The sequence below is a fragment of the Trachurus japonicus genome, chromosome 13 (genome assembly GCF_045865225.1).
Source record: "Trachurus japonicus isolate A0001 chromosome 13, Traja_1.0".
NCBI lineage: Eukaryota > Metazoa > Chordata > Actinopteri > Carangiformes > Carangidae > Trachurus > Trachurus japonicus.
The window spans coordinates 41,419,933-41,447,695 of NC_140919.1; the positions used below are offsets into that span (position 1 = coordinate 41,419,933).

At 44.1% G+C, this 27,763-nt stretch overlaps 1 protein-coding gene across 1 annotated transcript in view; it reads left to right on the plus strand.

Moving 5' to 3' along the window:
• Positions 1 to 3,587: 3,587 nt before the first annotated feature.
• LOC146976669 (uncharacterized) overlaps positions 3,588 to 27,763 on the plus strand; it is an 85,696-nt gene continuing 61,520 nt past the window's right edge. Inside the window, exons 1-2 of the mRNA XM_085796585.1 lie at positions 3,588 to 4,145; positions 17,955 to 18,055. Of these exons, the coding sequence (XP_085652711.1) occupies positions 3,657 to 4,145; positions 17,955 to 18,055 (590 nt within the window). The 5' untranslated portion in view covers positions 3,588 to 3,656. The remainder of the gene's footprint in view (positions 4,146 to 17,954; positions 18,056 to 27,763) is intronic.

Below are 27,763 nucleotides of genomic sequence, written 5' to 3' on the forward strand. Positions count from 1 at the left end.
AAAGTTAGATGTTGTTAAATATTTGTATTATTATGCTATTCTTATTTTTCTCATGATAAGAGTCATTTGTTATGTCTATTTTGAGGAACTTATTTATTTTAATACACTTAGCAACTAAGACATGACATTATTTATTACTAACAAATGTTGCTTTATGGATGGATCGATGCCAGTCTAAATGTTGTTGTGTTGTTTTATCAGTGCAATGACTATAAAGTATCTTAGACAGAGAGGCCTACTGACCAGTCCATGTTAACTGATGAGAGATCAGATTGTGGACTGACACTAGTCAGGGCCAGAGGAGTGATGTTTCCAGGTTCAGTCAATACTTCCATCCGTCCATCTGGTCCTGGTGGACACACACACAGCTGTGTCCCACTCCAGGGGCTGGTCCTTCTGAGAACTTTTTTGATTACTTGTTACTGGAAAAGCGCTGTTCTTTTAAAACATCGTTATTCCCTTTACTGATTGAGACACAGCTAATGTCTCACTAACACCTTGACAAATGATTTTACTTTTTTTTTCAAATTTGGCACAAACATTCAGTTGGACATAAGTCTGGCTGCCCCCGACCAAAGATTTTCTTGGTCGACCAATAGTTGTCATTCAGGGCGATTAGTCGACTAATCGACCTTTCATATACAGCTCAGTCATATTGATTTTGACTTAATTTTGACAAGACACGGCTCCAAACGTTTAGTTTTTTTTCCTGTGATCAATCGACCAATTAAATTTTGGTCAACTAATGACTTTTTGTCTGACTAATGCTTGGTCGATTATTTGGGGGCAGCCCTAGACATAAGGATGGACTGATTAGATAATGGCGGTCCAAGGTCTAACAGCAGTTCTGACTAAATTTCACAGTTTCTTAATCAACTCTGGAGAAACAGGAAGCTAGAGTGTGGAGGAGGCAGACGGCTACAAGCAGCTGATGCTGGTTTTGTAAAGTCAGTGTCGGTGCTGTAAAGATCAGAGGTTGTCAGTGTCTGGGTTACAGCTTTTAAATCACTAGAAGCTGCAGTTGAGTTCATCTTCATCTGTTACTGAGTGTATCGGTGTTGGTAGGTGTTTGGACAGAACTAGGCTAGCTGTCTGTACCAGCCAGGATGTGGTTAGTGAAGCTATAGCTAACCACTGATCACCTGACTGCAGAGTGTAGGCTATCTATAGGCCGACATCTGGAACACACCGACGATTGAGGTGTTGCGCTCTGCTGCTCAGACACCGCTGTCGTTTGCACAGAAGAAGCAAGAAAAGGGAAGAATTAACATCGTGTCAGTCAGCGAGGTTCAGGTGCTGCGCTCTGCTGCACACACACACTTCCTGTTTACCCTGACAGATGAGAGCTTCACTATCCAGCTGTGCCGTCTGCATAAAAAGTTCAGAAAATCATTTGAAATAGGTTAGTAGAGTTGATGGTGTTTTTTTTTGCCACTTCCAGTGGTTGTTTTTGAGACAGAGAAAGAGAGAGAGTTGTCAGCCAGCAGGTTTTAGGAAATAGTTTAACAGTGCAGGTGTCTGGGTGGTTTACTTCACACACACACACACACACACACACACACACACATCACCTGTGTGTGGCCTGTGTGTGTGTGTATAACAGACAGCTGTGTAACTCAGTCGGACATCAGTAGGTATTTGCTCATACAGTTTACGAGGTGTGTATCAGCCTGCAACAGTTGTTCAGTGGAAATCTGCATGATTTGACCTATTATTCAAATCATCAACTAATTTAACTTTGTGAATCAAACTTAACATAGAAACTGTTATTTATGATGATTCATATTCAGCTTGTTGTAATGAACGAGGGGAAGTGTGTTAATGTACTTGAGTGAAGCCGTGTTGCTGTTGTTGCTGTGTTTGTTGCTCAGCCCCAGTTACTTCTTCATATTGTGTTGTGGTGACGTCTGAGGTGGTTTGTTGCACCTCTGTCTTACAAAACTCACTTACGAAACATTTCCTCACAAATGAAAAAAGATAAGTGGCAAAAATGAAGACAACACAAAGTGCAGTTCCTCTACTGACCACTAGAGTGTGGCTCCAGCAGGAAGCCGGTCCTTTCAGGCCTTTTCACATAGGATGCTGTGTTTGGTGATGGAAACGGCATAGAGGAAGTGTTTCTTTTCCCCTATGCCTGTTTGATGCTCTGTGTATCTGACAAATAAGCAGAAGAAAATCCCGTCATTAGTTCTTCTAAGAGGGAGACGAGCAGCAGCAAACACAAAGAGAGGGAGGGAGTGGGTTCACGAAACCACAGGGCAAGACAGGAGGAGCGAAGGTTTCATGATTCTTGCTGAAGATTGATTTGATTTGATTTGATTTGATTAGATTTTTTTATTTTGGTCAATCAATAGCAACAGTACAAAGCCACATAAAAAAAACAACTTAACCGAAAAGGTTGAAGGCTGAAGAAGCCTATCAGGAAACTGAGGGAGTCGCACCAAAGTGTCGTCACAGTGCTGCGCCCAAGTTCAGTCTGGCTCATCGACTCTATAACACACTTTACATGACAAAGGACTGAAGTTATATATAGTCCAGGGTGTGGTCTCTTTGAGTGACAAGTGGTCGAGACGACACTAGCCACAAATTTTGCTTGTCCATTTTTGCAATTACACCCATCCTGACATACAGCGACGCGATAGCGACAAGACAGCGATGCGAGCAAGCTCTCTCTCTATCTGAAAAGTTCACCCTGCTTCCTGTTGACAAGCTAGTTAGCAGAGAGAGGAGAACAACCGACTGGCAAGCAGCATGGACGAGGAGAAATTAATTTTACTAGTTCAGTCCAAGATGTCAAAAACGGCAACCAGGAAGTCAGGAATCTAAAAATAGCACCAGAAGTTTGTTTACGTCAGTGGTTCTCAACTGGTGGGTCGGGACCCAAAAGTGGGTCGCGGACCCTTTCTGGATGGGTCGCGGACAGCTGGTCAAAACAGTAAATAATATTTAATGCACATCTGATGTTGGACATGTCTTTTATTTTGAAAAATAACTTATTTTGAAAGGCACGAGACACGTGAACACATGCAGTTGTAATGCTCCTCCTCAGTTTCTTATTATTTGCTCTAATGTGGCCTGAATGCAGTGAACCTTGTTTTGTTTTGTGGGTCTTTATTTTGTGCAATTTGATATTTATTCACTTTAGTGAACATGCTCTGAATGCAGAGATGCATTAGAAGTCAAATATATTGTTTTGTTGGTCTCCATTTTGTGCAGTTTGATATTTTTTTATTCACTTCCGTACATGCAAAATTAGTTTTTAAAGGCTTTAAAAAAAAAAAATCTTGGTTTGAATTCTATAAAAGTGGGTCGCGACTTAATGACCATGGGAAAATGTGGAGCCCAGAGTGAGACTAGTTGAACCCCTGGTTTACGTCACATATCAGGACACCTTCACGTGAGATTTTGTCACTGTTTCGCTTGCTGGCTGTTTGTCAGGATGCGGTGTTAGTTGGGAGTTAGGGCCTCTATCTATTTTGTCATTAGTTCCAAAGAATGTTGTTGATTCTTTATACTGAGGTGATTATTTCATCCTTCATATTGTAACTTTTCATTGGATGGGACCAACCTGTCTGTCTGTCTGTCTGTCTGTCTGTCCCTCTCCAGCTGCCAAGCGTCCCTCCTCAGTCTCGTCCCTGAGTGGGATTGTGGGAAGGATGATGTCATCCGGGGACCGAGGAGCTTCGTCCTCCTCCTGCACCTCCGTCAACACCGTCTGCTCGGACGGCGAGCGGCCCGCCTCCCTGTCCCTCTCCTCCTCCGCCTCCTCGGTCTCTCTGCAGGACGCCTCCCACTCCTCCTCTTCCTCCTCCTCCTCTTCCTCACTGCCCTACGGCGCCGTGCCGACCTACAACGCCTCCTCCTCCTCCTCCTCCTCCTCGTCCTCCACGCCCAAAAGGAACGGCTCGGACATCAGCCTGGACCTCACTCCCCTCGTCACGCCGCACGGAGGACCCCCCCCCGCAGCGGGAGTCTGCGTCGCCAGGGCGATAGGTGGAGGACACCGCGGCGACGGACATGCAGCCGGCGCGGTGGCGGTGGCGGCGCCGGCCAGGCCCCGGCAGCTGTCACGGCTGGAGAGAGTGGTGATGGAGATCGTTGAGACGGAGCAGGCCTACGTCAGAGATCTGAAGAGCATCGTGGAGGTGAGAGTCTATCAGCTCAACGTTCACATGTCACGTTGAGCTGATTTCTTTGCTTTGAAACAACAAACCGCCATGTTCAAACCTGAAACAGAAACTTTATTTTGCACCCCCTGAACGTTTCCAGTTTGTGATCAAATACATACTGGTCGTTTTCATATTAATAGAGGCAGTGATGCAGTTATTCAGTGTCCAGTGTTGTACCAGAACTGTATCTGCCCCATCACCAACCCCCAACCCAGGTAGTGTACATAAGACAGAGTAAAACATGACCTAAATACCTTAATACACATACTGTATATATATACACTATATGTATATGCGGAAGAGTATTAGGGCCATTGTGAAAAAACAAGTTGGTTCCGACTTTTTCAGCGTCAGAGTCACAATTCTGACTTTAATCTCAGAATTCCGACTCTGAAAAAGTCAGAACTAACTTGTTTTTCTGTCAGAATTCTGAGATTAAAGTCAGTTTAAAGTAGAATTGGGAGGTTAACGTCAGAATTCAGACTTTTTTTCAGACTTCTGAGTTTAAAGTCAGACTTCTGAGATTAAAGTCAGAATTCACTTTTTTTTCACAGTGACCCTAATCCTCTTCCGTATATGCAAAGCAACAACAACAACACCAACAACAGCAGCAATAATAGCCAACTACAGTTAAGTAACAGACAGTTAAATGATAAAGAGACAAACTGTTCCACCTAAATGAGCAGGTACGAGTGACATTTCAACAGTTGAACCTTTCTGGTCTGTCTCTCTGCTGTTGCCTCTGTACATCATCAGACCTCAGCTCTGTGGTCACGTGTGCTGCTCTAGTTGTTACCACACCGTGTGTGGTTGGTTGGTTGGTTGGTTGGTCGTCCTCGTTACTGCGGCGGTGACAGTGTATTTACAGTGCTGCTGCTCATTAAAGTAACTGTAGTAAACAAACAGAAACAGAGGCTCAGTGGAGAGGCCCCAGTACAGAGCACCGCGTGTGTGTGTGTGTGTGTTAGCGTTTGGGAGGAGCTGGCTGTAGCCTAGATTTACTGGCCAGGTGTGAATGCCTTCAGGCCAGTTCACTTGCAGCAGGCCTCCACACACACACACACACACACACACACACAGCAGATGGACATGTTTTGCCTTGACTCTGGATCTCAGAAACTTTTCCTCGATGAAAACATCACAACTTTCACCCAGAAATCACATTTTTATCATTTCATCCCTCTCTTCCTCCTCCTCCTCTGATATCTTCATCTCTCCTGGCTGCTAATCTCAGACAAATGACGAGTCAGTCGATCAGGTCTGGATTTGAGGTTTACTTGGTGCCTGAGAGTAACAGCTGTGTGTCTGTGGTTGAGGTTGTACAGGATAATGTATGATGACCGTCGTCTACTGAATATTCATCTTCTCTTCCTAACAGGCTGTAACTGATGTTTTTATAAGACGTATTTCGTGACTTTTGTCAAAATTTCACCGGCAAAAAATTGAATTGAATTCAAGTGTTTATTTTGAGTACATATGCAACACAAAAGTATAGGATAAAACAAAGAAAATACCACAAAGACATGGCAGACTAACAAAAAATGCACAAAAAACATAAAATTGCATACTCAGTGTAACTTATTTACTCCCACCACTTCTCCATAAATGACATAAATTAAAACATAATAGAAACAATCTGCTTCCTCTCAATAACTGTCTATGTGTCATTAGAAGTGTAAACATATTATATAGATATGCATGTGTTCTTCGGAATAGCTACAGATAACCAGTAACCCCTTCTTCATTTCTATATTTCATAAGAATTAAATCTTTGTATTTCTTTTTAAACTGTTTTAAACTTGAACATTGCTTTATTTCCACCCCAGATCTGTTCCATAGAATGAATTAGAATATGAATACGACTCAAATTTCTATCTAACTTTATTTTGATGAGGCAGGTAAAGGGAGAACAAACAAATAACAAAACAAACAAAAACACTCTAGAACAAAACGTGCAACTACTGTACTTTTCAATGAGTGCTGTACTACTGTTATTGTTCCTGTTGCACCATGGGAAATCATCATCTATACCCGGGGAATGTGTCAGGCACACGTTCAAACCTCTTCGAGGGAAAAAAACTGAACTTTTTAAAGAGAGTTTTGAATGAAAAAATTGAGAGTTTTTGACAGAATTCGCTGACTCGGTCGTTTGATTGTGAATGTGATTCATCCATCACTGGTCCAGGTGCAGCAGGAGTCAGCCAGGCTGTGTGTGTGTGCGTGTGTGTGTGTGTGTGTGTGCGCATCGCCTCCATCTGTCCAATTGGAGTGTGAAATATCCTTTTGAAGTAAAAGAGAAAATTTACTGCTGCTTTCATCCTGTGCCACGACACACACACACACACACACACACACACACACACACACACACACACACACACTGGGGGCTGGGCTGTCATCAGCTTTATCAGCTGTCTGTCAGTTTCTTCTCTCTGACCTTCAGCGGAGGATGAACCTCCAGCCTCTTCTCTCACCACCACGTCTTTCTTCGTCTCTGGCTGGTAAATCCCTCCTGAGTCTGTTTTCATCTGGAGGTCACTTTCTAAACCGCCCAGGGCTCGTGTTCGCATGCAGTCGTCACTGCGGCGGTTTATCAGAGAGTCATTAGCTCATTCTCTCTCAAAAACCTGTTTACAATTTTCCCTCATCCCCTAAAAAAATACTGTAGGATGAAAAATAAACGTGTCACCAGGGAGAAATTCCTCCAATGCAAACAAGACAGATGAGAAGACATGACTGAATTACAACCAAAACATGAGAAAATTACTGCAAATGTTTGGTTTTATTTCCAAGGGTTTGGAAACAGCCTCGTGGCCCCCTGATGGTTTTTAAGGAGAGATGGCTCTGAGCCTCTCTTCTGATTGGTTGACTGTTTTATGAGTGAGCCAATGCAAATACGGCAGATATTAGGTAGCAAAATGCAGAAACCAAATCCTCCTGAGTTTTGGTTAGAGGGTACAGGTGGGCGGAGCTTTAGGGCGTGGCCAAGAGCAGTGACTGCTTTGTTGTGACATCACAACGTTACAGACGTAACGTTGGTTTTAAAGCTGAACAATAAGCACTGAATACTGTAGATGTGCATTTCTCCACTGACAGAACCTGCTATATGATCACACCACAGGTGGGCATCTACCTTTACACTATATGGAGCTTTAAAGGGATAGTTCAACATTTTGGCAAATTGGCCCTTTGCCATAATCCCTGTAGTCATAGCAGTAGGTTCGTTACCTTTAATTGTCGGTGCAAGCTGCTCAGAGCTACAATTTCTTGGTTTCCCTCATCAAACTCATTAAATACACAATCCAACAACTCCAAAACGCTCTGGTGGACAAGTTGTGAGCTGCACATTCACCACACTATGAGATAATAACTGTACGTTACAAGACAGAGTTGTTTTAGAGGGAAATTCTTGTAAAACCGCCACGCGTTGCCTTCAGGGACAGTTTTTCATCAAGCAGTCTCTGTATTTCCCTCTAAAACAACTCTGTGTGGTAACGTTGTGTTATTATCTCATAGCGTGGTGAATGTGCAGCTCACAACTTGTCCACCAGAGCGTTGTGGAGTTGTTGGATTGTGTATTTGATGAGTTTGATGAGGGAAACCAAGAAATCCCATAATGAGCCTCCATAGCGTAGCTCTGAGCAGCTCACGGCTCTGCTCCGCCATTCTAAAAATAGCTTGCACCGACAATTAAAGGTAACAAACCTACTGCTATGACTATAGGGATTATGGCAATGGGCCAATTTGCCAAAATGTTGAACTATCCCTTTAAGAAAAATGAACTCCTGTCCATATTTGACAGTGTCTTATTCTGACAGTTGCATAATGTTAGCGAATCAAACTGGAAACTTCACAAACAGAACGGGCAAGTTGGATCCAAAAGTCTGAGACCACAGACTTCTGGATCCAACCGTGTGTTTCCAGTAATGCACCAAGACGCTGCTGCAACACCGGTCGACACGGGCGCACGTCTGTGTTGCATTGTGGGAAAACATCAGCAGTCAAAAACGTAGTGATTTTCGGTTGTCACATTTTTTACTCAAGTCATTTTTTTTTTTTTTTTTTTTACAGGCGAGAGAGTCAAAGCAACAATCCCAGAATTCCTTTGTCCTGATGTAAAGGAGGTTTGTTAGATGATAAGTGTGGTTGTGTGTGTGTGTGTGTGTGTGTGTGTGTGTGTGTGTGTGTTGTGTGTGTGTGTGTGTGTGTGTGTGTGCGTGTGTGTGTGTGTGTGTGTGGTTGTGTGTGTGTATGTGTGTGTGTGTGTGTGTGTGTGTGTGTGTGTGTTGGTATTGGAGGTTTTGCTGAAGTCTGGTTTTGATTGAGGCTACATGATGTCACGCTCGCTGGGAATCTGAACCAACTACCATAATAGGTCTGTGTGCACGCGTGTTTGTGTGTGTGTGTGTGTGTGTGTGTGTGTGTGTGCGTGAGTAATGATAACAATGCAGACGCACAGAAAGAGGAAAAGAAGGGAGGGAGAGTGAGCACAAACAGCTCTCCGTCAATGATCGACTCGTAAACTCATTTTTCTACAAACTTTTTGAGAAACTTTTTGTCTCATAAAAGTGAAACTGTGCTGCCAGCGCTCTGAGATCACTGCACCTGGTTCATTCCTTTATCAATCACATCTGTCTCTCTCCAGATGTTTCTGGGAAACTGCTGAAATAAGCAAAACTAAATTAAGAGTAAGTGAAATAATTTCATTTGATTGGGCACTTTTTTTTTTTGTAGATTTCTAAGAGAGTAAAAACTCAGTTGTGTGGTAGACGAAAGACGTTGGGTTCACCGGGGATCCTGCTGTTGACCTGCAGCCAAGTGGGACAGGAAGCAGAGGAGGGAGGAGGAGGAGGGAGAGAGAGGGTGGGGGGTAAAAAGATGGTGGAGAGACAGATGAAGAGAGAGAGAAAATAGAGGGAGCAAGAGAGGTAAGAAGGAGAGAATGAAGAGAGAGCTGGAAAGACAAAAGAGAGAGGGACAAGAAGAAGTGAGAGAGAATCACACACGCAAAGGGAAAATGAGAACAAGCCAGAGGAATGTGAAGGAAAAGACGGAGGAGGTGAATTTGGGGTTGCAGAGAGGATTTGGGGAACGGGGTTGAGGGGGGTAGGGGGGTTCGAGGAGGAGGAAGGAAGCAGGAGTGAACAAAGGAGCACAGGACGGAGAGAGGGAGACTTCAGACTGTCGCAGGGTGGTTTACTACTGTGTTCACACATCGAGCTGCTGATCCAGAACCAGCTGCTGATCCAGAACCAGCTGCTGAACGGGTCTGTGGTCACGCAGCGTAACATGAAGAAAAGACATTGAATCAGATCAACAGACCAACATTTGCAGATGATGTCGTCCTGTTGGCTCCTTCCAGCCAGGACCGTTTGCAGAGTGTGAAGCAGCTGGAGTGAGAATCAGCACCTTTAAGTCCGAGGCCGTGGTTCTCGACCTGCCCCCCTCCAGGCGGAGGAGAGCTCCTGCCTCATGTGGAGGAGGTTAAGGCCCAGTCTCATTTCTCCTCCCTTAACACTAGCACTTGGTTTGGAGTGGCCTCCAAAGGGAGATTTACCTTGACGACGAAGTGAGAAGTGTAACGGTGCGTTCACACCGGGCGCGAGTAAAATATTCGCCTCGCTCTACTCGCTCGAGTTTGCCCGCTGGAATATTTCGTTAGCCTAATAGCATAATTGCCTAAGTCATATTTGAACATTTTCGGAAAAAAAGAAAAAACACAATTTCTAGCAAGCAAAGTCAAAAAGATGACTTAGGCAGATAGTGATTTTGGACTCTAAAAAGTGTTCTGATTGGTTGAGGACATAGCCAATAAGGCAAGGTGATGCAGCAGTGGTAGGAGAGGAAAGTTATGCAGATATCTCAATTTGGCCAAAAAATGACGTAGGCAATTATGCTATGAGGCTAACGATTTGTTTATACTCGCGGCATTCACGCAAATATTTCGCTTGAGTTCAATATTTTGAACTCGAGCGAACGGGCAAATTTTGCGTTTTCGCTTCATTCGCGTTGCGCCGTTTGTGTCATTCGCACCACGCCATTCGCGCCGCCGGCACAAATTCGCGTCCGTTCGCATCTGTACATTGACTTTGTATGTAATCTGATCGCGCGAAAAATTCGCCACGCACCTGGTGTGAACACGCCGTTGGAATTAGAGATCTTACCCTACGATTTTGATCGTTTGATGAACCAATGAAGAACAAATGCAGAAAACAGAAGACGCCTTTGCTGCTTTTCATCTTGCAATAAGTCTTTAAGGGGTGGTTTTAAGGGCTGAAAAACACTTCCCCTTGCTCTTGAAAAGAATCAGGACACTCTACTCTTCTATGAGAAGTACCATAGGGCCAAAATTGAGTGGAAGTGGTTAAAATGGGACATAAGTATGTTCACGAGTGAGGGAAGGATGGAGCGTGAGATTGACAGGTGTATGGGTCCGTCGTGGTGAAGAAGGAGCTCACCCTAAGGCAAAACTCTCGATTTACCGGCCCATCTAGGTTCCTACCCTCACCTATGGTCGAGAGGAGCCAGCTGAGGTGGCTCAGGCATCTGTATCGGATGCAGCTTCTCTGGATTCTGTCAGGTCCTCACTTGCTGCTTTTCATCATCTTATTAAAAAAAAAACATTTACAATTGCATGTCATTTCATGGTACAACAGCTATTCATGCAGCTGAAGCATGCCTATGATTTGATGTTCTACCTGGTAACAGGTATTTTCTTTTCTCATTTCAAGGATAATAAGAGCTGTAATAAAATCATAATAGAGAGCGTATGATCTTATATGTTCCAATCAGAACAGATGTGACTTGCAGCGATTGGCCGAGAAGTATCATGTGACCAGTGCCAGAAAAGCTGTGCAGGTTGAAACAGACACTCTTCACTGATTTAGACCTGAATCCAGACCATGGTCCCCCTCTTACTGACCTCTGCTCCTCTATTCATTTTCTCACGCTATGTTCTTTTTTTTTTTGCATGATCCCTTCTTTTCTTGCTCCTCTCCTCCGTCTGTCTCTTCCTCATTCCTCCTGTCTTCATCTTCCTCTTGAGCTCTATCATTTTTCACTCATCTCTCTCTGGCTGTTTCTTCACTCTGTTACCCTCTCTCCCTCCATGCCCTCGAGTGTGTGTGTGTGTGTGTGTGTGTATGTATTTCCTGTTGCCTTTAAAAGGTGATGAATGTGGCCAAGGCCTCTCATTATGTGCCCCATCACACACACACACCCACACACACACCCCTCCCTCCATTCAGAGCATTTTTCATTGCATATCTCTGGCCTGTCAGAACGCTGTGTCATAGCATGTAGAGCAAAACAAAACAGCAGTTGCCATTGGGGATGTATCATGCGAAACAGATACTAGATCACATTTATTTATGTTAACTCTCCTCGTGGGAACTTGGTCTATTTCCATAAAATAACCAAAAGAAATGGATACAACCTCTATGATGCCACCCAGAGGTCTCAGAAGAGCGGTGTTGAAGCTGCTGTGCCTCTGCTACCTTGGCAGTGTCTGACTAGTACAGTAGGTTCGTTACCTTTAATTGTCGGTGCAAGCTATTTTTTAGATCGGCGGAGCAGAGCTGCGAGCTGCTCAGAGCTACACTACGGAGGCCCATGGAAGTTCTTGGTTTCTCTCATCTAACTCCAATGGGCCAATTTGAACTAACCCTTTAAATGAACGTAAGCCATTCTTTAGCTTGGCTACTTAGCTTATTGTAGAAGTAAGCAGAATATTTGTGTTAATATAAGTCCTAAATAGTTGTATCTTCCGACAGCAATCACTTCTATAGAGTGTTTGGTCTGAAACACGGGTCTGTCAGTCACTCTGCTCTGCTGTAAGCCGAGGAGAAAACTTTCCTTGTATCCTACAACCTTTTTCCAATGAGGAGAGAGAACGGCATAAAGGGGCAGTCCTCTCTGTGTGTGCAGCCAAGGGATGCGTCTGAATGTGGTGACGTAGGGACGAGGGCGGGGACTGCTAACTCCATCGGCTGACAGGAAGTTAGACAAAACCACTGGATCACTTACTGCTGCTTTAACTGTGCTTGCATCGATTAGCATTACAAACGTAATACGATATTTATAACATCTATGTATATCTCTGCAGTGGTCCTGTTGGTCAGGTAACCCCCCCCCCCCCCCGCACCCCCACAGCCCCTGATGTAATCGGTTCTTGGCTCTAGCCCAGCAAGGAGTTGGTGTTTGTCTGGAGCCAGTTCTTAGGCGGTCAGAAGTCAGGCTCTTAATAAAAATCAGTCTTTGTTAAAGCACATAGTCGAGACTTCCCTCAGGTTTCTATCAATGGAAGCTGCTCCAGGTCTCACACCTTCATTTTTAGGAGGCATTCGTGAATTTCCACAATAACCTGGTCCACATTAATCCTGGTTGTAAGTCTCTGAATGGTTGTTTTATGAAGACTGTCAGACATCAGTAACATGAAGGAGAATCTCTGTCCAAGCTTCATGCAGCTGCACCTCTGCCTGCATGTAAACAGAAGAGGAGCAGATTATTTTATGTTGGCTGAGGCATGTTGTATCTTTTTATAGTGGATTAGATTAGTCGAATCAAAATCAAATCATGTTTTTTTTTATTTTCTTTTTGGTGACCGTGTAGAGAGAGATGTCATGGATCCCAGTTTGGGAACTTGGACTGGAGCTGGTGAGCTGACCTCAGCCTCTGGTGCTTTCTCACACATTATTCTCTGTTTGGCCAGATCTCTGTTCCTCCTCGGCCCAGTTTCTGTCTGAGTTTGGATATTCAGAGTTTCTCTCTGGCAGCCTGTCAGCCTGCAGGCTTCTGTTTGCTTCGCTGTGTTTGGTGGTGTGTTACTAATAAAACTGTGTGGATGTGAATGTGAGGACAGTCTTCTGTAGTCTCTCCTCTCCTATCTCATCTGCCTCCCCCCCTCTCCCCCCCTCCCCCTCCCTCCCTCCCCTGGCCCCAGTCTCTCAGCCCCGACTCCTCTCCGCTGTAATCTAATTACCAGCTACCACAGGAAATGACATCATCTGGGCTCTGACAGGATTGTATGATGGTTTTCAGTTCGGTGAAGTTTCCATTACAACATGACTGACTCTACATACAGTAAACAGTGTATGTGTGCATCAGGTCCTCCGATTATCTTTAACCCTTTCACACACAATGAAAGATAAAAATGCAAGTACACTAGGGCTGGGCGATATGGCAAAAAACGTTATCACGATATGTTTTTCCATATTGATCGATTCTCGATATCGTCTCGATATGTATTTTTTGCTGCCGCTGCCAGTTCAAGCAGCATCCTGACTGAATCCTGAAGAAACCAGAGAATGTGTTCAGTTTGGGAGGATGACATGAGTTCACTTTAATGTTCATTAAGGGTGGAACAGTTCAATAATCCACAGTTTGATTTGATTTACATTGTTGTTGCTGTTGTTTTCTGTTGTCTTTTTTCTACCATACATCAGCTCTAAAATGTGTCAATCATGAGGCTTTAGTCTTTCTAGTTATTTGAACAGGTTGTAGACAAATATTTAGCTATTTAGCTGCTCTGACACCAGGCTTTATGCCGAGCCCACTCTGATGAATCCAGGTGTGTCTGACTCTGACCTCAGTAGTCACAACAACTGTCAGACACACCTGGATTCATCAGTTTGTCCAATAATGTAAGACAGGAAGGAAAGGAGCCTGTTTGAGCTCAGGAAGTAGTGGAGCTGTGCATAAAGCCTATTTATTGATCTGACTCGGTAACCACGAGCGCAGTTCACGTCAACTCAGGTGATCTGCAGGTTGTTGTTTCACTTCACCGCTCCGACGCGACGCTCCGTGTGTGTGTGCGCGCGGCGCTGACAGAGAGAGAGGGAGGGAGAGAGGCTGTCGGCGCATACTGTGAGTGGATTTGACTCCGCGCGCACTGTCCGCGGACTTTTGCGGTTTCATAGGCAAGCATACAGTATCACATTTGAAACAGATTGAGTCCGCGCGGTCATAAAAATTGAGCTTTGCACGGAAGGGACCGGCGGACGCCCGCTTTGGGTCCTCGTCTGCCTCGAGTGCGCGCGGACATCCGCGGAGTCAAATACGCCGGAGTATGTGGGGGCCTGAGCCTAGCGCATGTTCTTCACACTGTACATGAGCAAACAGACATGTTACCGCAGAATAAACGTCACAAGCAGCTCCGTGTTTCCTCCACTTTCTGACCGTGGTAGGCTATCATCAGGTTGCTCTGACTCCACACTGACAGGCTTCTTTAGCCGGGACAGACGAACTGATGCTCCACACGTTCACAATCGCTTCAGTTGCCATCGGCTCCACCTCCACTCATTTCCTCCCTCTTTTACAACTTTCACTTTATCACAGCTTGGGATCAATAAAGTATATCTATCTATCTATCCATCTTATCCTTCCTCCCTTTAGCTGCAGCAGCTCAAACAAGCTCTGCATGCTCAGGACAGGAGGCGGAGTATCAGACGGAAGTGTGGCTGGCTGCTGTCGCGCATATTTACTTTCATGTGATATCGAGGAATAGGGCCATAGCTTATTATCGAAATCGTTCAAAGATTTATCGCGATCCCGTATCGACATCGTTATATCGCCCAGCCCTAAGCGTACAATACAATCATATACATGCATGGAAATAAATATGGTCAAATGCTGATGTTGAGACCAACCAGAATGAGCAAGGGACCCCCTACTTTAAATATTTATAAAATTGTGTATTATATTAAACTAATAGCCAAACATTGGATTCAATACTCAGCTATTCAGTTAATACACAGGTTTGTATATTCATGGTCGTGCACTGCCATTTATAAAGATACCTTGTTAACTGATACCAATGGAAATATCAACAATGTCGTTCATTTGAATGATAATCATGCATGCAAGCTATTCAAATTGACAAAGCATAAATGTGGAAACAAAATAAAAGTATAATCACCCAAACCTCTGATCTATGGGAAAAAGTAAAGTGTATGTATAAAGGTTAAAAGGCCAACTTCACTGTGATAATGTTCTGCAAAAAATAACCAAAAAAAACTTGTTTAGTTTTAGCAAAGACGGTTTATAAACCAAGACCTTTCATGACGAGTCAGCTTCCTGTATGCATGTCACGTGGGCTTCTGCACGGCCACGCCCCTTTAGAGAGACCAGAGGCAGTTTGGAGTGTATTGATTCCTATGGGACAATTTAATGTGAACACCGATTATGGTCGGGCCTTTCTCCCCACGGTCACTGAAGCAAATTTTGGACTCATTTTTCACAAGCCACATCTCTTCTGAACAGTTTGACACCAAAATGGTAATTTTCAGACGGAGAGATCCGGAGAAAATCCACTTTGTTCAAGACCTGTCTCTGTCTCTACGACACACTCTCGCGAGATTTGGCACAGATCTCCTAGGCAACGTCAAACAAACGGCCGCGAAATCCCGTGAAAATGATTTAAATTATTTTTGGCATGCTAAATATTACTGTTAGTAGTGTAAATATTTAATGTTATCATAAGAAAATATAAATATCTCACTTTCATCTACCTAAAAATTGTATAAATCCACACACACGTTCACAGACGAGGTGGGGTGACGGTTGGCCACGCCCATTTAGAGAGACAGGAAGTGTATACCATTTCATATCATTGGAGCAGCCGCTCATGGAGTATCTTTCCATTTATTGAATATCTTTGGTTTTAGTAAACGTATTATATATATAATCTGTAGGAATTCCCCCCATCTAGCGGTGCGGTTGCATATCTGAACGTATTCTTGATGTTGCATTCAGGTGAAATGGGGCAGACGTCAGACAGACAACAGACGCTGCATGTAACAGGATAAACAAGCCTCTATGTAAACAAGTGGTCGGCCAGCACGAGGCAAAACAATACAGGCCTGACAATATGTTGTCATGGTGATGTGGTATTGTTTTACCGTCTTTCTCTCGTGGAGTAAAATGACATCCGGTTGGTTTGCTGACGGCCGTCTGCCTGACTGCACCTGAATGCAACACCAGTGCCTCCGTCCTTCCTCACACTACACAGTGGTGACAGTTTTAACAGGCCGAGCCCACAGCTCCGCTCAGTTTCCGTGGTTACCTACGGTCACGATGCAACATGGCCGCCTCGGTTCGGTGCGTCGCCCACTTATGTATTTGTAACGACTGTAACAACTCATTCTAAGGAACCAGAAAGCTTTCATTTGTATGCAGGTGTGATTCGACTTCAGTGAAATACGGATTTATGAAAGCAATATTTAATTTTTGCTGATAAAAAGCCAAATAAGTTACAAACTGGGGCTTTAAATCACCAACATGAGACAGCAGTTAGTGTGTTGGACAGGAGCTGCAGCTGGAGGAGGTGGCACGTCGGCGTGATGAGGATGACTATGGTGGGATGTTCCAGCTGTGAAGCATGAATGAAACAGCTGGTAGCACTTAGCTGGTACCAGAGCAGCGTCGGTGCTCCGTTTGAGCCGACTCAGCTTCTCCTAACCCAGGTGCCCGTGCTGTGCGAGCACTGCAGTGTGTAAACTAACGCACTGACTAACACAGTAACACACTCCAGGTATTTCACTGCCAAGGAGCTTGGTTCAAGTCCAACTGTCCTCCACCACCTGTCAGTCACCGTGGGCCAGATGTGTCTGTGAAGATCCCATCATCAGCTTCACTTTCTCTGCTCCCTCACACTTTCAACTTCCTGGTTTCCTGTCTGTTGTTTGACTTCCTGTCTGTTAGGGCGTCTCTGACAACACAGCCGCTTTCCTGTTCACGCCATTATCAGTTACCTGAAAGCTCTGGTTTGATGTTGTAGTCTGGTAGGTGACTTTATGAGACGTGGTCGCCTGTTTACGTTTCCTGAAGATGTCAAACAACTTTTGACACTGATTTCCTTCCTCCAAGATAGACCAGATATCCAACTGTGTTTATGTGAAACTTACAGTAAGGAGCCAGTTGTGATGGAAATAACAGCATTACTACTAGTAAAAATAATTCCTGTTCACACCAGCTGCATCTCTGCTGCAGTGTTGCCACCTCCACCTCTGTCTCTCTACATAGAGTTTGCAGGTTACTGGAATGTTGGATTTTATTTTTGACAACATCAACCAGCACTGTGGTTTCAATAGTGTTTCATTCCCTGTTTCCTGTAATTTCTAGAGGCATGGAAGCATCAATGGAAATAAAAAAAAGGATAGATCCGAGCCAAAACAGAAGTGAAACAGAGAATCAAGCTAAAGCTTTTTTGTCATCAAGATTCCTCCATATTGGATCAACCCAGCACATGAGGCAGTAACTTCTTTCAAAAAACTCACTTTTATAGACATGCTTTCCTTTTTATCTTTTTATTGTCTCCGTTTGACTCTTTTATTGCTTTTACTGGGTTTGCGTGGGAGTGTGAGTGCGTGTGTGTTTCAATATGACATCTGATGCCTCTAGCTGTCCTCATCTATTGCCTTATAACTGCTATTGACTATTATTGCTGTTGATTTATTTGTCCAAGCACTATGGTATGCATGTTTGTAAATGTGCCATATAAAATAAAGTTATTGTCAAACAACAAATACCTGTGGGAGATGTAATTTTGTGAGATGGTGCAGCAACCAACTTCAATTTGAGGGCAGTGTTTTCAGTGACATCAAATAAAGCCTCAATAAAAACACTGAGTGTAGAGAAAGTGTGTTTTCTGTGGCAAAGAGAAAAGTGGGCGGCTAACCTTAGCCTGCTCTTTGTCAGGACAACTGTCAAACTAAAATAAGTCATCCACTATAAACTGTAAAAAAATATATATATTTAATCTCTGATGTGTGTTGTGTGTGTCTGCAGGACTATCTCGGCTGCATCATCGACTGCGGAGCTCTGCCGCTGAAGCCGGAGCAGGTCAGCACTCTGTTCTGCAACATAGAGGACATCTACGAGTTCAACAGGTAGGTCACCTGCTCCTCTTCACCCTGTGCTGTTTGTTTAGTCTAAGCTGAGGCACCGTCGCTGTAAAGTCAACCTGCTACGTTCAGCTGGGTTGGAGATGAGCCACCAAGACGGCCCTTCATCACTTATATTTGTGTAGGACCAACAATGTAAACATGTTCTAGTTAAATTGTTTCATTCTGCTCAGTGTAAAACTAGACCAAGCTCTGTTTTCAATTCCAGGAGATGGTCCTTCGAGGCCGGCTCAGAATCAGAACTGGATTTATTGGCCAAGTATGTTGCATACATACGAAGGAAGGAAGGAATTTGACTGTGTTTTGCATAGCTCTCTGACATTCACATAAAAGACATTCAACAACAACTGAACAATAAGTTAAGAATAATAAGAATAAGAATGATACAAAAAATAGTTAAATAAAATAAGATAAATAAGTAAAGTGGCACATGTAGTGCAAATAGACAATGGTAATGCCATGAAAATAAATAGTAAGCTGGATAGATACTTGTACAAGCTGTGGATGATATGTACATTGCATGGCTATATATATGAATTATTGGCTTATTGCCACTTAGTTACCAGTCCTCTAGTAGGATTTGATGCGTGTTCTATGTCAGGGTTGGACTAACTGAGCGTCACCATGTTCAGTCGGTGTCGTCAGTCAATTCTGAGCTCTGATTTGGCGTGATGGGGGTTTGTGCCCATGAGAAAAACACAGAAAACCCCAGGCTCTGTCGATGATGACTCCTGTGAAGAAACACGCAACAGATGGAATAGATATCATGAAATTCTCTGACTCTCTACTAATGTGCTCTGTCTCTGTCTCTGTTCAAATGCAACAGCGCAAACATGAAAAATGAACCAGTGAGCCTGCACGGTTAGGGACTGTCAGGGGAGCCTGAGAGAGGGAGAGGGGGTGGTGTGTGTTGGTGGGGGGTGGGGGGGTAAGAACCCAGCTAAGACAGACACAAGTTTATTGTATTGACCTATGCAAATGCGAATTCAAATGGAAGATATATCCACGGAAAAGTATGCAAGACCTCATCTCAGCCTTCAGCTACATCAGCCCCCCCCCCCCCAACCCTAACATAACAGGGGATCAAGTGCTAACAATCCGTAGACTGGAAGTAAAGACCGACATAGCCTCTGTGACACTAACATTTTGAAGCTCAGAGTGATCTGCACCACTGTCGCCATCTTGGCAGAGTCTGACCCCGCCCCTTTTACCGTGGGCCAAAAAAGAGGAGGGGCCTGTGCAGAGCTGAGACTGTAGTGCAGCGTAGGGAGACCACCAGGCTGTCAACGTGTTTATTTCTGTTGCACATTTTACATTGGAGCCCATGACTGACTCTGATGGTCATTAGAGGAACTGCAGGTTCTTCAGTGTTAGCTTCATGTACACCAAGTCCAATTCTTTGTAGATGTACCGACTCTTTGGCAGTAACACGATTCTGATTCTGGTTCTGATGTTTCAGCCCTCGACGTTGATGCCTGTAACGGCCAGACTTTGTCTCCCCTAGCTGTAGTTCAGTGATCTTTTTCACTTCTTCACGAAAACCGCAGCCACTAAGTCCGGCTGTTAGCGGGAGTGGTCTTGCGGGGGGACAGCTCTGCAGGTATTGAAAGGTTCCATTTCATTAGCGATATTTAAACACCGTCCAAACAGCAGAGAAATATGCCTCTGAGCTAAATTCTGACCACATCTCTTCATCTGACAGTGAAAAGCTATCCCACTGCTCATCATATGTAGGATATTTTTGGTTAATTTGAGACTGGAAAGTATTTTGTGGGTAACATATCTTGGCCCAGAGTCTGGTAAAGACAGACCGAGAGATAAGCTGGTGCTGGAAACATTCAGATGCAGAGAGGCAGAAAAGGCAACGCCGCCAGTTTGATTCTCATGAGGGGGAATCTACTGATTTTTTTTTAAGACTTGCGAGCAGCTGCTGAGCTAATATGAGTGAAACAGATTCTTCAAGGCCCAGATCAGGTTTTACAGAGCAGGAATGCTGAGTGATATTCCACCCTGTGTCGCAAAGCCAGAGAGAGACACAGAGAGAGAGAGAGTATGTGCCTGTTTCTGTGTCATGCTAGTTTGGTGCGTTCGCGTACAGCGGTTTACTTTAAAGAAAGCAACCTCCATTCTCCACATCGACTGAGGGCAGACTGCGGTGATATCACACTCATCTATCTGTGATGGTGAGATAGATGGTGAGTGTCACTCAGATGGGGGTGCGTTCCAATTCAGGGGGCAGCATTGTTTGAAGGATGTGGTCTACAAAAACCACACTGAATCAATCAATCAATACAACTTTATTGTCCCTGCAGGGAAATTTGTCATGGACAGTCAAGTGCCGCAAGTAACTGCATTACATAAGTACACAAAACAGATAAAAAACCAGTACATTTGACATTCTTCGCACAGTTCTCACATAGCCTACACACAACTCTCTCATTCACTCAGATACATATAAATATGGTAGATAAAAAGTACTGATGAGAACTATTAAAAACTCAAATAAAGTGCAGGAGTGTCAGGAGCATTAAAAAGATTTAAAAAATATATAATAAAAAAAGCACAGTCTCAAGAAAAAGAATGAAAAGTAGGGATAACAACCCAATTAAGATTTAGCGGGTTTGTTTAGAAGGGAAAAGGATGTAGGGAGGAAGCTGAGTTTGTGAAGGTTCTGAGACGGTGTGGTCGGTCTGCATCACCATACACAGTGAGGTGAGGGGTGAGGTGGAGGGGTGGGGGCTAGTGTTGTAGCCAAGGCCAGCTAACCTGAGACCAAGTTAAGACCGAGACCAGACCAATGCGAGACCATTTTCAAGACCATCACTGTATTCAGTACAAGGGCCCAGTCCACCCTGCATAGTTAGTAGCTAGTAGCCATATCACATCAGTCATAAGTGACAAATACAAACCATCTGCAAATGACCCATACTTAATACATAAAAACAGAAGTCACATACTTAGTACATACATACACATACAAACAAAACATCCAAGACGAACACCAAACCTAAACATTACCAGGTCCTACATTGAATCATGACACAACATTTACGATGTACCCTGTCACACAAGGATGCCATGACCCAATTTACAGATTTACACTAATGGTCAAAATTATGATCCAAATAATTTCATTTTAAAACTAACCATGTTTATTTGTTGTATAACATAATTCGGAAGGGCATTCCACTCCTTCATAGCTGTATGTAATACTTGACATGGTCAGCTCTGAGAGATGTAGGAGAAGCTCAACACGGGGACACTGGTGTTTCTGAGCAGACTTCAGCAGACTTCACAGCGCTGTGATGCCAGAAAAAACTGTCTGGTGTGTGTGAACAGCATTGTGTGTTTATCTGGCTGCCGCCACATCGACCAACAGTGACTCAACTAATCATTTGGCCACGATCCAAGAGAACGGGTGATGTGTCTCTGAGCAACATCTGCTCATTCACACGGCCGCTCATGTTGAGGTCATAACTCTGCAGCGGTGACAGGTAGAGGGTTAGATTCCCAGGAATTCCACATTATAATCCCTCAGTACCAGCTCTGTCCCAAGTCCCTACACACTCTTCAACAGGGTTTCAAAAATGTGAATATACAATTTATATCCTCTTTTATTTTCAGGGAACTTAAAGGGATAGTTCAACATTTTGGCAAATTGGCCCATTGCCATAATCACTATAGTCATAGCAGTAGGTTCGTTGCCTTTAATTGTCGATGTAAGCGGTGGAGCAGAGCCGTGAGCTGCTCAGAGCTACGCTACGGAGGCTCATGGGATTTCTTGGTTTCCTTCATCAAACTCATCAAATACACAATCCAACAATTCCAAAACGCTCTGGTGGACAAGTTGTCACCTGCAGATTCACCACGCTATGAGATAATAACAGAACAGAGTTGTTTAGAGGTAAATGCAGAGACTGCTTGCTGAAAAACTGTCCCTGAAGGCAACAGCGGTTTTGCATGAATTTCCCTCGAAAACAACTCTGTGTGGTAACGTTGTGTTATTATCTCATAGCGTGGTGAATGTGCAGGTCACAACTTGTCCACCAGAGCGTTGTGGAGTTGTTGGATTGTGTATTTGATGGGTTTGATGATGAGGGAAACCAAGAAATCCCATAATGAGCCTCCGTAGCGTAGCTCTGAGCAGCTCACGGCTCTGCTCTGCCGTTCTAAAAATAGCTTGCACCGACAAATAAAGGTAACAAACCTACTGCTATGACTATAGGGATTATGGCCAATTTGCCAAAACTATCCCTTTAAACTGCAATGGGTCGAAGGAGAAAGGAACATGAGCACACACCTAATCAAGCAATCAAATATTTATCAATACTGTCGAACTTCACACAGCAGATAGTCAAGAAAAAGAGAGAGCTGTGTGTGTGTGTCTGTGTGTGTGTGTGTGTGGTGGGATGGGAGTGGGGGCAGGGTAGGGGGTGAGTTGCTTTGAGCCTGGGAAGGAAGCTGTTAAAATATGTCACACACACACACACACACGCACACGCTCACACACACACACACACACAACCCTCCACCACCCCACCCTGCTGAGTCCTGTTTTCACACTTCACTTTCTTTGTGTCTGTTCCAACACACACATACACGAACACACACACACACACACACACACACACACACACACACACACACACACACACACACACACACACACTCAGGCAGAGGAACACACTCAAACAGTAACAGTCACCAACACAAAAGCACAAATGTGTGAGTCCAAACGCACACAGTTTTCATTCCATCCAGGCTTCCTGTCCCTGGTTCTCATGGGAAATATCCTATGAGAGGGAGCGAGGGAGGCGGAGAGGGAGGGAGGAGGGAGGAGAGACGGAGGGAGGAGAGACGGAGGGCGGGGGTGGTGCCTGCATCTCCATGTCCCTCTCTGAGCTTAATTAGATTTATACGTTTAATGAAGTCAATTAGTTAATAATGAGGTAACGAAAGCTCCAAGAGCAAGAAATCCCCTCAAACCTCACTCACTCAACTCCTCCTTCCCCTCCATCGCTCAGGGTCGCACAGAGTTTGTCAAAAACATCTGACCTGGTTTCTCTCTCTCTCTCTCTCTCTCTTTCTTTGTTCAAGAAAGGAGAGAAAATAGGAGAACACACACACACACACACACACACATACACACACACAGAGAGAGAGAGAGAGAGAGAGAGAGAGAGAGAGAACCAGATGGGCAGACATAACAAGTCCAGAGTGGCTACATCATCCAGCATAGTTCAAACATGACACCATGGCCGGGACAGTGAGGGGTGAAACTCGGTTGTGATTGGCCAGTGAGTTCAGTCCATGAACATACACACCCTTAACACACACACACACACACACACACACACACATAGGACTCCAGGTACAAAGAGGCGGCCAGTAAAAGCCCATATGGATGGAAGTCAGCTGTGGCAGCTCCAAGGCCACATGCTTCTGGGGGGTTAGTTCCTGAGGAGACTCCCTGTAGCTGTCGGTGTCTCAAACTCACACTAGAGGTCTTCACGGGTCTATGAAAACCCGATCCGAGACCCGTACGGATGTCACTCAGGTCGGGGTCGGGACCTAATCAACTGCCTCGGCTATCGGTCGGTGTGCAATAGCTGGAGTGGAACCCAGACGACCAGAGATGAAAATTCCTAATAAAAATTGCACAATTATGTCAATATTTTGCCCCATTTTCTACCGCGGACAAACCCTGTCGGGGACATTATACGCCATCACGCGAAAAGTCGAGACTCGCGCTGACGAGCTGCTTAGTGGTGGTGAAAAGTCATGCAACTACGCGGCGTGTAACCGCACTTTTCGAACTCTTGAGCGCACTTGAGTATAAGCCGCACCAGCTAAATTTGAAAAGAAAATACATTTTGTACACATATATAGGCCGCACTTAAACATAAGCTGCAGGTTTTCATGATGTAACATGAGAAATGTACACAGAAAGACAGTAGGGAACTGTGCAAGTCCGCTCGCTTTTCTGCTGTTCTGGTTACATTCCTCTCCTCCATGTGCATTTGTTTACAACGAAGCCGGTGAAAAATCAATAAATGGAGCGGTGGATAACGTTACATAACATATACGATGTTACGACATGTGTGTTTGTGTCGTCTTAACCGTCATAAACACAAGATTATGGGTTACAGAGTGTGTTTGTGTTGCGATGCACAGAAACAAGAGCTGGGACACCGGGGCGGGGAAAAAAGTAGCGGCTTATAGTCCGAAAAATGCAGTAGTAGTCTGTTAAAGCCTAGTGCTAGCTTGGCTATTATAGGTTATTTGGGTTATAGCTACTGTCAGCTAGTTTCTCGTTAGTTTGCACCACAGTTTCAGCTGTGTTAATTCAGTCAGGCTGAGTTTCCGTTACGCGTGCCAACAGCCTTTGATCTGACGTCAGATGTGATGGGACAATCTATATAGATATAAATTCAGGTGTTGATTCAATTAGTTGCATTAAATTGTGTTTGTTTCACTGCACCAAGCTGAATCTGTGACACCTCCCTCTGCTGGGCTGCCACATCCATCTCAGCGCACCGCGGCCTAACAAACTGACCATGCGCCGTGCTCTGGTCGGAACCTGCACCGCACCACGAAACTAGGGCCCTATATATGTTAGTGAATGAGTGGAGCAGATGCAGGATACAGATTACGTGTGCGCCCACACACTCACACACACACACACACAGACTCTGCTCATTCATGTACAGTGAAGTCAGTCAGATAACCCGATTCCTGGGAATTTTTACAACATCATCATCATCAGCTGTTTCCCATGAAGCCGCTGAGTCAGACTGATGAGCTGTGATCAGTGATGTCAGACACTGATGTATTGATTAGTGTTTCACTCTCGCCTGTTCTCTTTGTTTTCCTTGGTTCAGTTATTGTATTCTTTATTTTTCTGATGCGTGTGCTCACATTTCTCCTTCACTGATTTAGAATTTGACCCCCCCCCCCCCCCCCATACTGATCTGAGGTCACGGACAACATGATGTGATAATAAACAGGTTTGTCCTACTCTACTTGTGAGGACCCTCAGTAACAGAGAACATTCCTCATCCTCTTGCCCCAGCCTTAACCTGAACCATGTTTCTGACCTTCACTCTGAAACCATGTCTGAACCCTCAGACGGCACTTTGAAGAAGTGACAGCCAGCCACAACGTTCTCACATCCTCACACACATTCCTCCTGTAATGTTGTTGATCTGTGGATGTGTTCTTTTACTCTGTAATCAGATTAGTATTTCACATTAGGGTTTAATGAATGGATGAATGAATGAATGAATAAAACCCCCAGAGACCAGGATGTCACATCCAAAGAACAGGTTTAGGTTTATATTTGGAGACCAGATTCACATCCAGTGATTAAGTTGACATCCAGAAACCAAGTTGACATCTAGAAACCTTCTTTACATCCAGAGACCAGATTCACATGTGACTTGAGTTGACATATACATAATTTAACATTCACATCATTACTTGTGTAGAAAAATGATTGTGCAATTACATTTTGTGGTGTTTGCTTTTGCAGTGCTGCTGTAAGTAACAGTCTAGGAGAAGGATGTAAAATGTAAATGTAAAATGTAATGAAATGAAATGTAAACTTTACACTTACATTTCAATTCAAATTCAGTCTCAACACAAGGTAACCTCTTCTCCATGGGAACAGTGCAATCTTCTACTCTGATACACCTTTTACCTTTTTTGTTAAAGGGATAGTTCAACATTTTGGCAAATTGGCCCATTGCCATAATTGCTATAGTCATAGCAGTAGGTTCATTACCTTTAATTGTAGGTGTAAGCTATTTTCAGTACGGCGGAGCGCAGCAGCAGGCTGCTCAGAGCTACGCTATGGAGGCTAAGGGAATTTCTTGGTTTCCCTCATTAAACTCATCAAATTCAACATCCCAAAACTCCACAGCGCTTTTGTAGACAAGTTGTGACCTGCACAACCACCACGCTATGAGATAATGACGGAGCGATACGAAACGGAGCCGTTTTCGAGGTAAATACAGGGTAAATACGGAGACTGCTTGCTGAAAAACTGTCCCTGAACGCAACGCGCATCAGCGGTTTTGTATGTATTTACCTCGAAAACGGCTCCATTTCGTATCGTTCCGTCATTATCTCATAGCGTGGTGGTTGTGCAGCTCACAACTTGTCTACAAAAGCGCTGTGGAGTTTTGGGATTTTGTATTTGATGAGTTTAATGAGGGAAACCAAGAAATTCCGTTAGCCTCCATAGCGTAGCTCTGAGCAGCCAGCTGCTGCGCTCCGCCGTACTGAAAATAGCTTACACCTACAATTAAAGGTAATGAACCTACTGCTATGACTATAGCGATTATGGCAATGGGCCAATTTGACAAAATGTTGAACTATCCCTTTAAATGGTGAGCCCGACAGTCATTCCTGTAGTCGGCCACTCTTGAGAAATAAACTGCAGCAGAGTGAGAACACCTCACTTCCTCAGTTAAAAACCGGTCGTTAGGTTAGTTGACGAGTCGAGTTGATTGGAGGCTGCAGCTCATGAAACACATTGATAGTTTTACAGCTGCAGCACCTCCACAGAGCTGAGAGCAATGCATCAAACAAGTCACAGGAACTTGTTTTCACAACGCACACAGTACCCACCGTGAGTTACTGCACAGGGCAGCCAACAGTAAATACTGTGGGATTTTATTATGTGGGTCTGTACGCTGGGTGAAACTCATAACATTCTGATTCAAAAGAATATTTTGTTTAATTTTAACAATCATCTGATTATGTCACTTCACATCCCATTCTCATGTTGCCTGGGAACCAATGGAAACCTGCAGCACAGACCAGAACAGGAGATTTCCATCCCTTGTTCTTCCTCTGCACAGTGGAAACAAGAGCTCTATTGTACAACAATAGACAAACAATTAGACTTTTTCTCCATAAAATTTAACACATGTGCACAGTAATCACAACATGAGTTCAGTCGCCATCGTTTTTGCTTTTATTCTGTCCCACTCCAAATCAACTGAGCTCCTCAGGTGTTTGTGAAACTCTGTTGGATGATGGACTCAACCCAAATCCATGTTTTAACACTCATTAGTTTTGGATTTCCTGCAGTGATTTCATTTTCAACACATGTCTTGGCTGGGTAAAAACCCACCAACCATTGCACATACACACACAAACATCCATCCATTATCTATATACAAATATATCTATGTAGTGTGTGTAGCTGGCTCAATAGCACAAACCACTGATGGCCGTGACGTGTTAAGTGAGTACAGACGCTGTGACATGCAGGGTTCCAGGCTTTTGAGGATTTTCAAAGGGAAAATGAACATCTGAATTGTGTCCGTCCATGAAATGTGAGGTCTGTGTCTCTTCTGGAAGAGACCGTGTGCTTCTCAGTCGCATCATCTCTCTAGTCAGTGAAACTCCAGAGGCATAAGCAGCTTGGCCTCTGAAGAAACACTTTCAGTCTGATTTTATCTCTAAATGCCCAAACGTACAACTTTCATAGGATGAAGCTGATAAAGCAGCTGTTGTTCAATTCTCCATGTGTTTTTCTTTTCTTTTCTGCCGTTATCACTGTTCTCTTATATAACTCTCCGTCCTCCTCCTGCTCTTCCTCCTCCTCCTCCTCCTCCTCCTCCTCCTCCTCCTCCATCTCCCCCTCCCCTGTCTATCATCAGTTTAGTTAAGCAGCATATCTCA